Here is a 15,766-nt window from a genome sequence, read left to right on the forward strand (position 1 = left end):
GCCTTAGGCTCGAAAATGACATTCCCAAAAACAAATGGCTATATCTTCACTTCTAAAAGGGGTAAATTAATAATCTTTTTTCTCAAAGTAATGATAAACCTGTGAGATGGATGTAGAAGAGTCAGAATCAATATAGATTTTTTTTATTTTAAAGTAAATTCAGATTGAGCATAGTAAAAAAATATAAATTATGGTTTCCGTCCAAAAAAAAAAACATTACTTATAGTGAAAACCCCCCTTGAATGATGGGATAGTAGACTAAAAGCTTTAGGAATCCAAACTATAAAATATAATAAGTACCCTGTATCAAGATTGATGCAAAACAAGTGACATTTGACATTTTTAGAGAGATTTAGAAAAAGAAAAACACTTCTGGGGTCATTTGGATGAATTTTCCATATCTCTGGCCCCCCTCGGTTGATTCTGATGATTGACACCTCTTTTTAACCGTTAGAGCCAATAGAATCGAGGGGAAGTTCCTAAAATCCATCTCAACATTACCCATTGGTGAATGAGTGATGCATAGCCAGAATGCCCCAAACCGGAAGCTGTCATACAATCTCGCAGCAGCTAATATGAAATCTCCGTTATTGGCATAAATATGAAGATGGATTATCAGTAGGGATGGGTATCGTTAGGATTTTATCGATACCGATACCGGTACTGCTTATCGGTATCGGTATTTTTCGATACTCTTATCGATACTTTTCAATAATTTGGTGCTCAAAATTATAGACATGAATACAAGATGTGAAGATTAAACAGTCATTTTACAGTTATTTTAATTGCAGAAATAACCTTATAACTTATACATTAGAAGCAGACACAAATACATAAAATAACTTAAAGGGGCCTGGCTCGCCCTATCATGCTTTTTGGGGTTTTCCCTCAGACAGAGGATGAAAAGAGGCATTTTTTTAAACATGTTTTAACATTTGTAAATCAGTTACATCTTCATCCAGACATTTCAAACTGACAACCTAGCTCGACAAGAGATCCTTAAAACATTGTCCTATAGTGACATCATGCAAAACTGTGATATGAAGAAATTGGTAAAAAGGCTAAGATGGCAAAAAGATAAAGGCGAGTACGTATATTATTCTGGATTGTACTTTTAAATCATCACAAAATAAATGATGTGCTGAACTGAAACACGTCAAAATGTGTCTGAAGGTTTAAACATAGAACAAAGTATTTGAGCTTAAAATATGTCAATTCCTAGTAAACGACCAACAATTGCTGAACCATACATTGGTCATACCTTTAACAACATTTAAATGCAGTTTTCCAATTCACAATGACATCTGTAAGTTTAACTGGTTTATAAAGCATTCAATGAAAGGCATCTCAGCTTGCTAGTCGATATCTTGTTGTGCAGATCCGATAAATAAACCGTGAGTTCTGTGCTAAGTGCGCTCAGGGCTAATTCAGAGCCTTTGTTATTACCCTTGTGTTTCTTTAAGCTAAAAATTGTTAATATTGTCTGATAGCTGAGTTTCTTCCCGTTAAGTGGATATGACACATTCATAGTTTATTTAATGTTAAGAAGCCCTCAGACGCTGTTTCTTTCAAGATGTTGCGTTTTGCCCCCGGTTCCGGGGGCTTAACTGGTTAAAGAGAAGAGACCCCAAGATGGAGCCTTGAGGAACCCCACATGTCATATTTGTCAACTCAGATGTGTATTTACTAGGGCTGTCAAGTTAACGCGTTAATAACGCTTTAATTATTTTAACGCGATTAACGCATGTGCATTTTTGTCCTTGAACGCCCCGTAGTTTCAGAGCGCATCAAGTTTAAAATACCATCTACAAGCTGATGCTGACAGCCCCGCTCCTGCCGCCCGCTTGTGGCAGACCACACTTCCACGCTCACCGGCAGGTGTGTATGTGTGGCGCGAGCGAGAGAGAGACCTTACATGTGTTGTTGTTAGCATCTGGTGCTAGCTAGCTACGCTAACGGATATAAGGAGCTGTTTAAATGAAAACAGAGGAGCGACATTTTCGCCGACAACTGCACCGAGCACTTGACTTTATGCAGGTAGCCAGACAGTGGGACATTGTACGAAAAGTCAGCACACTCAGCACGGATAGTGCGTGCAACATGATTGCTGCGTCCAGGCAGCTCCCGTTCGAGCGTATGCCTTGACTTGCACATAGCTTCAACGATCCATCACACACACACACACACACACACACACACACACACACACACACACACACACACACACACACACACACACACACACACACACACACACACACACACACACACACACACACACACACACACACACACACACACACACACACACACACACACACACACACACACACACACACACACACACACACACACACACACACAATTTGTATTGTATTATTGTATGAGAGAGGTTCCAGGTTGAAGTGAGACGAATATTTGTAATATTCAGAGGTTGTTGTGTTTAATATTCATGAGAATATTTATCATTGTTCAAATGATAATAAACATTAGCATAAAGCATATTTTTCCACTCATATGTTGATAAGTCTATTAAAAACCTGAAAAATATTCCTCTAGGGTACATTTAGAACAGATCAAAAATGTGCAATTAATTTGCGATTAATCGCGATTAAATATTTTAATCGACTGACAGCCCTACTAATAATACTAACACTGAAGTTCTGCCACTGTCTGTTTAGGTGGATTTAATTGAAGCCCTTTAACAAGAGCAGTCTCAGTGCTGTGGTTTGGACGAAATCCTGACTGGAACACATCGGAACAGTTATTTAAATGCAAGAAGTTACTCAACTGTTGAAAAACATATTTTTCATTGATTTTACCTAGAAATGGGAGGTTTGATATGGGCCTGTAATTGTTCATGACTGAAGCGTCAAGATTATTCTTTTTTAAGTGCGGTTTAATGACTGCAGTTTTCAGGGACTGTGGAAAAATACCTGAGTGAAGAGATATGTTTACTATATGAAGTAGATCTGAGGCCATGCAATGAAAAACATATTTGAAAAACCCTGTTGGAATAATATCAAGGCAGCAGGAGGAGGATTTCAGAAGTTGAATAATGTCCTCTAGGTTTTTATCACTGATCTGATGGAATTGTGTCATGGTGTTTGAATTGATATTAGGTGGACAAAGGGACAACACATTTGCTGTACCTGATGCAGAGGCTTGTCTAATTCTCTGAATGTTGTCAGTGAAGAAGGAGGCAAATTCATTGCAGGCCCTGGTGGATAGAAGTTCAGAGGCTACTGACACTGGGGGGTTTGTTGGTCTGTTGAAAGTAGCAAACAAAGCACGAGCGTTGTTTTTGGCAATGATATCAGAGAAGAAAGACTGTAGTGCATTTTTCAATTCCAAATTATAACAGCCAAGTCTCTATTTATAGATTTCAAAGTGAACCTGGAGATTTGTTTTTCGCCACCTACGTTCAGCTTTTCAACGCTCTCTTTTTTCTGTTCTCACGGTTTTCACTTTCTCCATGGAGATATTTTCTTGCCAGTCACTTCCTTTACCTTAGTTCAGGGGTGGGGAAAACCGGTAATTACAGGCTAATGGAAACCCTGACATACACATACACATACATACACGTACATACATACATGTATATACAATTAAAAAAAATAATACATTCATAGTCCCCCGTTTCTTCCTAACTCACCGTCTTAAGTTCAGCTATGTAGGCTATCACAGAGCCCCCGACAGATTCAAACATTTCTGAAGAGCCCCTCAGGTTATGTTTAATCTTCTCCAAGTTCAGGTATAACATTAGATCTTTAATTACATTACATTACATTGCATTGCATTTAGCTGACGCTTTTATTCAAAGGGACTTACAATAAGTGCGTTCGACCAAGAAGATACAAACTTGAAGAAAACAGAATCATATACTGTAAGTACATCAGGTTTCATAGAGCTAAAAGATTTCAAGTGCTACTCAACTGGCTTTAGATAAGCCAGTCCTTTATTAGTATATAAGTGCTTTGTTAGTAATTTTATTGCTCGAAGTGGAGTCGAAAGAGATGAGTAGACACCTTTAAGCCATAGAGATGCTTTAGGTGCTATTGAGGATTTCAATTCAAGGAGTATTCTTCTGCTTGCTAATAGAGATGCAAAGGCTATACTGTCTTTAGTTTTCCTCCTCATCATTCGGTGGTCAGGTAGTACTCCAAAAATGGCAGTTTCTGCACATGGTGGCAATACCACTTCCAAGGCCACATCGAGGTGTTTGAAAATGCTTGTCCAGTATCCTTGTAGGCGAGGACAAGACCAAAACATATGAGTCATGTTTGCTGGTGACATATGACATCTGTTACAGGTATCCGTAACATTTGGGTATATTTTGGAGAGTTTAGAGTTGGTGTAATAGATACGGTGGACAACTTTTTGTTGTATAAGATTGAGCCTGGAACAGGACGTACTATTGTTCACTCTCGCTAATGCACCATCCCAGACATCATCATCTATTGCTTGGACTAGTTCATCTTCCCAATCTTGTTTGATTTTACCAAGCGATGTTTCTGTGAGACGGGAGATGGAATTGTAAATTCTGGAAACCAGACCTTTTTCGGTTATTTGAGTGTCCAGAATTGAGTCAATTATTGAATCCGGAGGGATATTGGGGAAGGAAGGGTTATTTAGTTTAACCCAGTCACGCACCTGGAAGTAGCGAAATAAATGAGAGTCTGGGAGGCTAAATTTGTCAGAGAGTTGGCTAAAGCTATCGAAAACTTTGTTGATGTAAAGGTCCCTTACTCTGATAAGGCCTAATCTCTGCCACATAGAGAAGGCCCCATCAGTGTAATGCGGGAAAAAGAGATGGTTGTTGCGAATGGGACTATGTATAGAGGATCCATCAAATCCATGAGCACTTCTAAATTGGGACCATATTCTTAGTTCTTAGTGGAAACAGCAATCGGGTCATTCGAATATTGAGTTGGCCGGCTGGGTAATGTAGACGTAAGCAAAGCCAAAAGTGAGGTAGTAGGACAGGATATGGCCTCAAGCTCACACCAACTCAATGTTGGTTCCTTAATCCATATAATTATTTTGTGGATATTGGCTGCCCTATAGTAGGGTCTTATGTTTGGAAGCGCCAATCCTCCTGTAGATCTGTGCCTTTGTAGAAGCTCTCTCCTAATTCTAGGAGTCTTCCCTTGCCATAAAAAAGAGGAGATTAGTGTGTCTATTTTACAAAAAAGTGATTTGGGTAGGAAGACATTTTTAGATTTTTTAAAATCAATTTAGCCACGGTAGAATCCCCAATGTCTGCCCCACTATTCACACATAGCCTTAAAGAAGTTGAAGTAAGATTGTAGCCTCTGGAAATGTAATAAATATCTGCAAACACAGACCAATCAGACAGAAGAATAACAGAGCAGTGGATTCACTCTGTGTGTGACTTGAATCTGTTTAAGGATGACAGTGAGAAAAACCCTCCTGGGGTTCCTCAGCCCAAACCCTGGAGACAGCCCCCTGAGGTGAAACCCAAACCCACCATCACCATTCCTAAAGCCCCGACACACAGGGAGGAAGAGGAGGAAGACGACAAGTTCATGAAAGAGCTGCAGGTATGTGGTTTCCTAAAACTCAATTTTAGGAACATGTTAGAGCAGCTGGAAAACATATTTAGCACCCATTACATTCTCTGATCCCCTCTGACTCTGTATCGCACTAATGTACTAGCACTTAGAACGGATTGGCTTAGTTGAAGCTAAGGTATTAGCGCGTAGAAGGGAATGGCTTTGTTGAAGCTAATGTACTAGCACTTAGAATGGTTTGGCATAGTTCAAACTAATGTACCTACATGATTCTTGTTACTCTGTACCCTCCTGGATGAATGCACTTATTATAAATCGCTTTGGATAAAAGCATCTGCCGAATTAAGTGTAATGTAATGTACTATATGTATACCATTCTATAGCATTCAAACAAAATTATACATTTCCTTGATGAACACTCCATCTTGAATAAAAATGTAATTGATTAAAAACCGCAACCGTATACCATTCACATTTTTAATATAACACTTGAACACCAAACACAAAAAGGTTACAGTATATCTTCATTTCTGACTCTGTGACGGCCTGTATTACAGGCTTCTGTATGTGGTCAAGGAGGTGGAAATAAAGGATCTGGTTAAATCAATGTGTGTTAAAATAAGTGCTAACATTTGAAGATAGAAGAGTTTATTTCAATGTGTAAATCGAGAAGACACAGTAACAGGATCCAGCGCTGGAGGCGAGCCTTTGTTAATTATTTTGAAAGTTGCTCAGTGGAGCGTGAATCCAAAAGGGTCTGACTGGAGAACCGAAGTGCTCGGGGGTCTGGCCCTGTGGAGATGCACACTTGTGTTTTACTAAAGCCTGTTTACTGATTGTTGTGTTCACATTTGTATTTGTATGAGATACAGCATGTGTAATGACTATAGATTCATACGAACAAACATGACCAAATTGCTTTAATTTTCTTTGAAAAAACAAGCTGTGGATATTCTATTTTATTTCTTATTTGTGAGAAGACTTCATGAAACTAAACTGGTGCTTCCTTTCTGTAACCTCCATGCCTGTCTTCTTTTGGGAAACCTACCCCCATTTAACAAAGTGTTTAATGTTTACCTTTCTATTATAGGTGACTAAAGCACTGTCAGGTATTCATTTGCCAGGTATAAATAAACAATGGAATGGAGAGATGTCGCAGGTGGCCAATCAGAAGCCTTCAATGATGGCAGCATATGATCACCAGTCAGCTCCTCAGGTGGGAATTTCAGAACAAATTGAAGTTAGTAAAGAACATGTGCATTCTCAGAAGAAAAAGGGACTGGAGGAGAGTCTGGTTAAACAAGGGCATTCCCTAAACTGTGCAGCAGTAGAGAAGATGTTACAAAATGCTCAGACTGCCCAGAGGAAGGAGGTACCAACACCAACCCATAAGAAAGCAGGCAATGTGGAGGTTCTTACAGCTATAACTTCACATAAAGAAAATGATCTTACTTTGAAAAGTCCTGATCAGATTAAGGAGTGTGTTGGTCAAATGAGCTCACCTACCACAGCAGAAAAAAGGAAGGTCACCACCATTGTTACTCTACATAAAGAAACCATTCAAGCCACTGACCTCACAGGTCCTGACACCACAAAAGAAAAAGCTGTCAAAAAGAAACCAGCTGAGGAGAAGTCAAATATGACAGTAGCAGAAACATATGAGAAAGAAGACTCCCTCAAGGATCGCTTGATACAATCCCAGGAGAATAAACTCCTTAGCTTAGATCAGTGTGTAACTTCTCAACATGTCCCAAAAATGTCCCCCTGCAGGACGGTCAGCCACAGCAGCAGGCAGCAGAACCTGCAGCCTTCCCAGGACACGACCCAGGACAGGTCCCAGGACACATCCCTTGACACAGAGGAAGGAGGGAATCTGAGCCCTGATAGTTTGGACAATGAGGGACCTCCTCCTCCTCCTCCTCCTCCTCCTCCTCCTCCTCCTCCTCCTCCTCCTCCTCCTCCTCCCACAGGTCAAATCCGCCTGAGAATCACCAAGAGCCACAGAGTCTCCGATGGCCCTGACACATAGGCTGGGTCTGGTGACAGCAATGGTGAACCCACTTATGTCGCGTATGAAAACCAAGGTTTTGAGGACAGTGATGACTCTGATAAGAAACCTAAAATTGTTATCATGAATGAGCCTATGGACATTCAGTCGGCCTACAAGCGTCTGTCTACCATCTTTGAAAGTGAGGAACATCTTGATAAGATTCTTTCTACAGAAAGTGTTGTGGATGAAGATGAGTTTCGTTATGAAGAAGACAAACAGGAAAGGGGAAAAATTGTCAACAGTGACATCAACACAGCTTTAAAGATCACAGGAAATGGTCAGATATCTCTACACATGCAACAACAAAGACCTTCAGCAGGTAATGGCACAATACCTGAAAACCAGGACCAGGGTGAACCAGATTTCCTTAAAAAGCCAGAGACCAAATGAAACTTCCCCAAAAACAAACTGAGTGCAATTAGCAAGGCCATACGAACAGGGACGACCAAAACAGGAAAGAAGACTCTGGAGGTTGTTGTCTATGACGAAGAGGAAGAGATAGTATTGGACAGCAAATCAGCGAAAGAGACCAAGAAGCAGACAAAATAATCCAAGAGGTCTGAGACCAGCTGTCCCAGACAGGTCAACTCTGGTGAGAGAGACATCCAGGTGTCCCTTATCACTGTCAGCAGACACTCAAAGTCACATGGCCGGGCAGAGAGGCCCTGCAACAGTACGCTTGACTCTATAGACAGTCTAGAAGAGTCCATTAAACAGCTGGAGATCAGTGTAGACAGCATGGCGGGCCCCCCCTCCCCCTGCAGCATCGGGTCTTCACCGCCTCAGTCCCCTGATTCTTCCTCAGACTCCACTGACAGAGCTCAGTCTAAAGTCAAACGGGAAAGGGAGAGAAGCCTTTCCAAGAGGCCAGCCTCTCAGGTCCTTAAGGGCCCCAACCCACCTCAGAGTAAGAGATCCAAACCACAGCCTCCACCTGACACAGGGAAAAGCTCCACCATGAAACAGGTCTGATGCTGCTCTGCATGCTGCTGGTGGTGGGCTGCTGGTGGGCTGCTGGTGGTGGGCTGCTGGTGGTGGGCTGCTGGTGGGCTGTGCTGGTGGGCTGCTGGTGGGATGCTGGTGCTGGGCTGCTGGTGCTGGGCTGTTGGTGCTGGGCTCTCTCCTCCCTCTGCCCTCCTCTTTCCTCTTATTCTTCTCTTTCCTATTATTACACCTGCACTGTTATTAGATCAGTATAACCCAGGTAACACCAATATTTCACCCATATTACAGTGTTATTATGGAGTTATTACACCAATTTTCCACATGAACACAGCATGTCAAATGACTGTTTCCCCCCAGGATGCAGAAACCATTTAAGGTGTAAGGGACGTATGTTTAAAATGAACAATAAACACTTTTTGTGTTATCTTCAAGAAATGATCCTTGGAGTGGACCAACTGTTCAAATGTTGCACCCTCCATCTGTGTGTGGGGTCTCTGTGCTCAGACTGAGTGTTCCTAGAACTCACAGGAACATTATTTCTCTGTGACTTTCTGCCACTCCCTTCCATGAATCGTGCCTCAGGGATTCACTAGAGTAAACATTTCAGATCACATTGACGGCACAGTCCTCTCATACAATCCTGTCTTTGATTCTATTCTTTAATATCATCTAAAGAGTTTACTTATACTCAATTGTACATTTTCCCTCCATGTGCTGCTTTGGTGAAATGATGTTTGTGAATGTTTCTAACGTCTTCTCCTCATCAGTCCTAGTCCCGCCAGTCTGTCCTAACTTCCTGTCTGTGTGTTTCTCTCCTCTGCAGACCTACAGCTCCAGCTCTTCTGCTCAGAGACCCCTCACAAGGTCCTGCCACACAACCTCCTCTAGCCCCCCAGAGAAGGCCCATAAGGGCCCGAAGCAGCCCGGCCAGGTAATGAGCTGAAAGCCTGAACAGAGGGGGGGGCGGGGGGTTAGTGTAACGCACCTGCTCCGGTCTCTGGGTGTTATTTAAGAGGATAACCTGGTGGTGGTAACTGACAGAGGATGAACCGATCCCTCTATTAGTGACATCAGTCGAATTTAACAAATATGGCAACTTTAATATAAGAGCACATGTTTAAAAAAACATTAAAAGCATTAAAAAAGCCAAGGGAATACAAAATAAAACAAGCCGGGTATAAAATACTAGAATCAAAGGTAGAGTTCAGTGTGAGATATGAGAGTTCTTTGTTTTAATGAAAGGCAGCAGAAAAATGTAAGTGTTCAGTTTTTATTTGAAAGTGGTAGGAGTGACAGCAGACCTGCAGGATTCTGGGAGTTTGTTCCAGATATATGGAGCATAATAACTGAACGCTGCCTCTCCATGTTTAGTTTGACTCTGGGCACAGAAAGCAGACATGGTTCATAAGTTAGCAGAAGATCCAAAATATATTTGAGCAATCAGTGCTCTGTAAACCAGCAGCAGCAGTATTTGGAACTTATTTGTAAGTTATAGTTGAACATAAATTGCTTGGATGCGGGGTGAACTGGATGTTTTAGATAGCATCTGAGTGATTTCACTATGCAGTGGGGTGGAATGTATTGAGCTCATTTCTGTGGTGGTGCTGTCTGAATCTAAGGGTCTGCCTCCACTTCTACCAGTCTGTTTCTAGCTGTTCATGCTCCTCCACCCTGCCACGCTCTGCAGGTTCATTCTGCGATGCTGTTGTAGTCCTCATATCCAGCATGAGCTGCTGATGTGTTGAAACTCAACCCTGCTGATTGAGTTTCCTGATGAGTGTGAGACTGTCCTGCATGTTCACTGCGAACTGATGTTCCTCTGGCATTGAGTTGTGGACAAAAACTCTTGAAACCTAACACATAGAAGCCCCCCTCTAAACATACTGTATGATAGTTCAGTGAAGCACCCATCAGTGAGAACCCCAGATTTATGTTGGGAAAGAGTCTTCATGTGATTACTGCATGTTTGTGGTCTGGAAAATCCCTTTAAATCAATGTCAAACATTTACATTTGTTGACATGTTGAGGTGCAACAAAACATCAACAAGATTTTTCTGAAAGAATACAGTATTTCATGTCTCTTCACTTTCTATCTTTTCCCAGACTGGTTCATTTCATTCTAAAAATGAACATTTATTCAGAAGTCCAGAGAATCCTAGAAGTCTCTGTGTGATATGTGATGCAGATGTATTACCTTGTAGCTGATTCACCTGATCAACAGCATTTCCTGTAATAGTTTAATAGGCTTCAGTGACATCATACGAGAGCAACTTCACATTACACAGACAGTGAAGCACCAGCAGCGAACCACTCCAGCAGGGGGCTGATGCTGCTGAACTACATAGTGTAGCAGCGACATGAACTGTGACATCACGACGAGGCTCCTGGAGGGCTCTGCTTGGTGAAAAGAAAACTGGTTTTAAGTGGTAAGCAAGCTGAGCCAATTTAGATCCTAACTAGCACCAGCACAGAACCAGAGCATAACTCATCTGAGATGCCCAATTCCACCATTTCATGTTTTGTAGGGGTTAGGGAAAAACCAAGCAGCTCCAAACAAAAGAGGTTTACAAAAAAATAAATGCCATTTCAGATTTTTGGAGTTTCATAACCGTTGTTATGAAAAGTTACAGCATTTCCTGTTTCAGCTGGAGAGAGGGCAGTTTGTCCCAAAGCGTGCTGCTGTTTTCACTCCATCCACCTTTAGGAAGGGGGCCGCATTTGACTGTGAAAGAGACTCCAGGCAGTCATTCCTTCACGGAGTCGGAGTGGGTAGGGGGCGGTTTCAAATTGGGCCAAAAAAAAAAAACATTTCTTGCGTGAGTGTATTTAAATTACATTACATGTCACTATAGACGCTTTTATCCAAAGCGACTTACATACTCAATACTTAAATCAAGCTGGAGACAAATAAGCTGTAGGAGTATGGAGTGTGTTCTCTTCTGCTGTGTGTATTTCTGCTGACTCGCTGTGTGTGTGTGTGTGTGTGTGTGTGTGTGTGTGTGTGTGTGTGTGTGTGTGTGTGTGTGTGTGTGTGTGTGTGTGTGTGTGTGTGTGTGTGTGTGTGTGTGTGTGTGTGTGTGTGTGTGTGTGTGTGTGTGTGTGTGTGTGTGTGTGTGTGTGTGTGTGTGTGTGTGTGTGTGTGTGTGGGAAAAGAGGGGAAAGAGCCTCTCAGATCCCCGCCCTGTGCCACAGCTCTGGGAAACATCCCCCCCCTGCTCCCTGCTCAGACCCCCCCCTGAGCTCCTCTGGGAAACCCTCTCTTCTTCCTACCCCTTCAAAGTGTCCGTGGTCTCCTTCCTCGGCCCAGCCCTCCTCTTCCTCTCCCTTTGTCTCTCCATCAGTCTCTCCCCCTCGCTCCCCTCCTCCTCACAAGTCTTTAATCCTGTCTCTGAATCTGAGTCGTCTCCTCCCCTCGTCTAGCCACTTCTTCTTGTCATCCCACCCTGACATCCCCCCTGCCCAGGGCCCCCCCCGCAGCAGCAGCAGACGCAAGCCCCCCCTTGCCTTCACCTCCACCTCCCCACACAGCTACTACTTTTCATCGTCCTACTCTTCATCCTCGCCCTCCTCCTCCACCTCCTCCTCTCTGTCCCCCACCTCCTCCCCATCCTCCTCCCTCCTCCCCACCGCGGTGAGACCTGGGCCGAGGAGCATCCAGATGTCAGCGTCCAGCCTGCAGTCTCCAGGCGGGGGGGGGCATGAAGCGCAGCGGAGGTCAGCAGGTCCTGCGACCGGGGGAGGGCTCCAAGGACGCAGTGTGATGCTCCATCAGACTATGTGGGGGGGGGGGGGGGTGTGCTCACCTGTCAACAAGTGGTGGGGTTAGCTTGTAGAACAAATTTAAAATATCTGGCCAGAGTCCGTTTCAGTTCCAAAACACACTCGAGCCCGACCGACACACATGTTGCATTATGGGATGTTTCAGCGTTTCCCAGGTTTGTCTTTATTACTGTTTAAGTCAGCACAGGCAGATCAGAAAAGTGGAGCATCACAGGGTGAGTCCACGAAAGAACACACTCAGCGTGACAGACACATGAAGAAGAGCTTTGGATTGGATGCCATAGATAAACAGTTTTGCGGGGGGGTCCATTATAGTGCTGAATGATTTGGGGAGAAATAATTAATGCATGTGATATGATTCTATATATAAAAAGGAATGATCATTTGTGTGGCTAATCAAAGAAATAAAACCTAAAACTGGGTTTAAAACGTTGGGGCACCAGTAAGCCAATCTTAAGGCAGGAACAATGTCACTGACCGTCTGTGTTCATTTGTTTTTTATTTTCTTGTACTCCAATAATACAATTCATCGAGAACAGTGGTTTCACATTTTTCCTTTCCCGTGTTTCTCCTGGTTAAAAAAACATATTCTCAACCAACCCCTGTGTCCAAGATAAACATAATCACCAGGGGCCTCATTTATAAAGGGATATACGCTCAAAAAATGGCGTACGCCAGTTTCTACCCAATGTTTGCAATTTATAAAATACTAACTTGGCGGGAAAACGTGCGGTCCTCCACACAAACTCTAACCCATGCGCAACCTAAGCACAAAAACGGGAGAGACGAGAAACTGCGACACCGTTGGCAGAAGGAAGAATAGAGAGAAATATGTGGAAATAAGACCATAAATAAAATGTTACCTCTCATTTATCATATATGAAGAATTCATTTTCACAAATTGAAGTAAATTGTACAGCTAATATAACACAACACATTAGTTGTATTTCCTTTAACTGGTGGATGTAGAGTTGCTGTGGGGGGGTTGTGTGCACTGAGGAGTCTCAAACAGGCGTTTGTTAAATCATTTTAAGATTGGCTTTAATCAATTTGTGAAAATGAATTCTTCATATATGATAAATGAGAGGTAACATTTTATTTATGGTATTATTTCCACATATTTCTCTCCATTCTTCCTTCAACCAACGGTGTCGCAGTTTCTCGTCTCTCCCGTTTTTGTGCTTAGTGCGTACGCATGGGTTAGAGTTGGCGTGGAGGACCGCACATTTTCCCGTCAAGTTAGTATTTTATAAATCGCAAACATTGCGTATAAACTGCCGTACGCCATTTTTTGAGCGTGTATCCCTTTATAAATGAGGCCCCTGTTCTCTGCCGCTCCACAAAACGTTGTGATCTTTGATATTGCACCAGTCCATGTCGCAATGTGGATACAAGGTTGGTTAATTGAGCATGCCAAGGCCATAGTACAGTTTAGGTCAGGCTACAAAGGTTACATTGAAGCCCGGGTGGAGACATGCAGTCAGAAGGAGCAGCACACACACACACACACTCTTTGGTGTCACGCATTTTTTTTAGGGCGCAAAGGCCACATGCCAGTGCACAAAGGCCATTGAGGGGAAAATGTGGATTTAGAACTTACAAATACGTAAATAACTTCACTTTTCTGAAATGACATGGAAAACAAATCACTTTTTTTGTATCAATAACGTCAAACATTATAATCATATATAGTATTACCGTATATAAAATGAAATACTCTACTTTGAATAATTAGTGTTTGGTATGTTTTCTATCTACTACTTCTCCCATTCACAAATCCGAAATCAAATCAAAAAATCTAAAATTCTATTAATATGTAACAAATATATTCCATTTCAGAGCAGAAGAAACAGCCTTCAAGGGTCAAACTCTGCACATCATTCAGCAGTGTACTTTGAAATGCAAAAGTGTGTGTGTGTGTGTGCGTGTGTGTGTGTGTGTGTGTGTGTGTGTGTGTGTGTGTGTGTTTGTGTGTGTGTGTGTGTGTGTGTGTGTGTACGAGAGTCTCTTTAATCCATTCAACTCGAGCGTCAAATTCGCAGGACACGTTCTCGCGGTAGCCAATCAGCAGTGAGGATCTCCGCCACTGACATTGAATCAGAAAACCAAAACATCAGCTGTTAGCAGTTAGCACACAGAGCTCACAGATCCTCATATCTGTTCAGAAACTACGTAAAAGTTAAACAAGTACAAACCACAGACTGTCTGTGTCATGGCGAATACAGTCGCTTGTTTATTTATGTCTGTATGACGTTGTTGTGAGTGTGGACGGAGTATAACGTTAGCTTAGCCTGATCGATCTGAGGCCAGTAGGCCTACTACGAAGCTCGTTCAACCTAATGTGGATATGTTTGAGTTAGCCGGTTGGCCTAATCCAAAACATACGCGCTCTCGCTAAACTGTACTAGGACGCGAGTTATCAAGTGGATCGCTCAAGCCAGCCGTGTCCTATCTAGTTAGGTGCGCGTTCACATGAAAGGGGTGGTATTTGGAGCATTCAACCAATCGCAAACATGGAGAAGCGTACTGACAGCGCAGTGCGTCATACTTCCTGAATGAAAAGTGAACTTTAATATTAGACATATGAACGTGGATATGTTTGAGTTAGCCGGTTGGCCTAATCCAAAACATACGTGCTCTCGCTAAACTGTACTAGGACGCGAGTTATCAAGTGGATCGCTCAAGCCAGCCGTGTCCTATCTAGTTAGGTGCGCGTTCACATGAAAGGGGTGGTATTTGGAGCATTCAACCAATCGCAAACATGGAGAAGCGTACTGACAGCGCAGCGCGTCATACTTCCTGAATGAAAAGTGAACTTTAATATTAGACATATGAAGAAGTTAAACTTTAAACATCCATGACTGAAACACTTTATCCAGGATAAAAGCCACATAGCTGCACATGCAAGGTGAATACAGCTGGTAAAAGAAAAATTATTTGAATGCGTACATTAAGAGGTTTATGATATCACTGCCCTGTCTAAGACACGAGTGGATCTGATTTTAATTACATTTGACTCAAGTGTTTCGTCAACTTAATGTGTTGCTTAAAATAATACTTCTGCATACAGTATGTGTGGTATCTTACCTTGTGTTATTATTACATGTTATTGCATTTGTCCGGCAGGGGGCAAACTCACTCTTGGTATTAAAAGAGCCTGTTGTATACGTTCCCACGAGGAAGTCCCGGAGCATGTTACCAAAGTAAAACCAGTTAAACCTACTCCTATGATGTGGACATACAATTATTGAACACAAGATACAACATATTATTGGCGACGAGGATTAAGAAGAGGATCAAGACGGGATCAAAGAGGACATGCCGAACGGACTGGTTAGCACTTTACATACAGGTTTGGCTCGTTAGCGGCAGCTAGCTCAAATTATTAGAAACGTCTGCGGGTGGAGGAGAGGATTCATTGACACACAATGGCAATGATTGGCACCATGTCCGGCGG

At 42.5% G+C, this 15,766-nt stretch overlaps 2 protein-coding genes across 3 annotated transcripts; both read left to right on the plus strand.

The window, feature by feature from the left end:
- Window positions 1–2,100: 2,100 nt before the first annotated feature.
- On the plus strand, window positions 2,101–7,563 carry LOC307019864 (uncharacterized protein; the record flags this gene model as incomplete). The annotated part of the gene is made up of 3 exons (XM_079650965.1): window positions 2,101–2,134; window positions 5,347–5,564; window positions 6,625–7,563. The coding sequence occupies 3 exons, from the start codon at window positions 2,101–2,103 to the stop codon at window positions 7,561–7,563; spliced, it is 1,191 nt and encodes a 396-aa protein (XP_079507091.1).
- LOC307018880 (uncharacterized protein) lies at window positions 7,547–12,196 on the plus strand. 2 transcript variants are annotated; one of them, XM_079649367.1, is made up of 3 exons: window positions 7,547–8,550; window positions 9,353–9,460; window positions 11,683–12,196. In XM_079649367.1, the coding sequence occupies exons 1-3, from the start codon at window positions 8,323–8,325 to the stop codon at window positions 11,947–11,949; spliced, it is 603 nt and encodes a 200-aa protein (XP_079505493.1). In that variant the 5' UTR covers window positions 7,547–8,322; the 3' UTR covers window positions 11,950–12,196. The 2 variants fall into 2 exon arrangements, with proteins under 2 accessions (XP_079505493.1, XP_079505494.1); XM_079649368.1 differs by lacking the exon at window positions 11,683–12,196 and having other exon boundaries at window positions 9,353–9,833.
- The last annotated feature ends 3,570 nt before the right edge of the window (window positions 12,197–15,766 follow it).

The sequence above is a fragment of the Notothenia rossii genome (genome assembly GCF_949606895.1).
Source record: "Notothenia rossii genome assembly, chromosome: 9".
NCBI classification, from domain to species: Eukaryota; Metazoa; Chordata; class Actinopteri; order Perciformes; family Nototheniidae; genus Notothenia; species Notothenia rossii.

Coding starts and splice junctions, on each gene's coding strand:
- LOC307018880 (XM_079649367.1), top strand. CDS start 8,323: ATGGCGGGCCCCCCCTCCCCCTGCAGCATCGGGTCTTCACCGCCTCAG. Junction 8,551..9,352: donor AAAGCTCCACCATGAAACAG/GTCTGATGCTGC, acceptor TCTCCTCTGCAG/ACCTACAGCTCCAGCTCTTC. Junction 9,461..11,682: donor GCCCGAAGCAGCCCGGCCAG/GTAATGAGCTGA, acceptor GTGTGGGAAAAG/AGGGGAAAGAGCCTCTCAGA.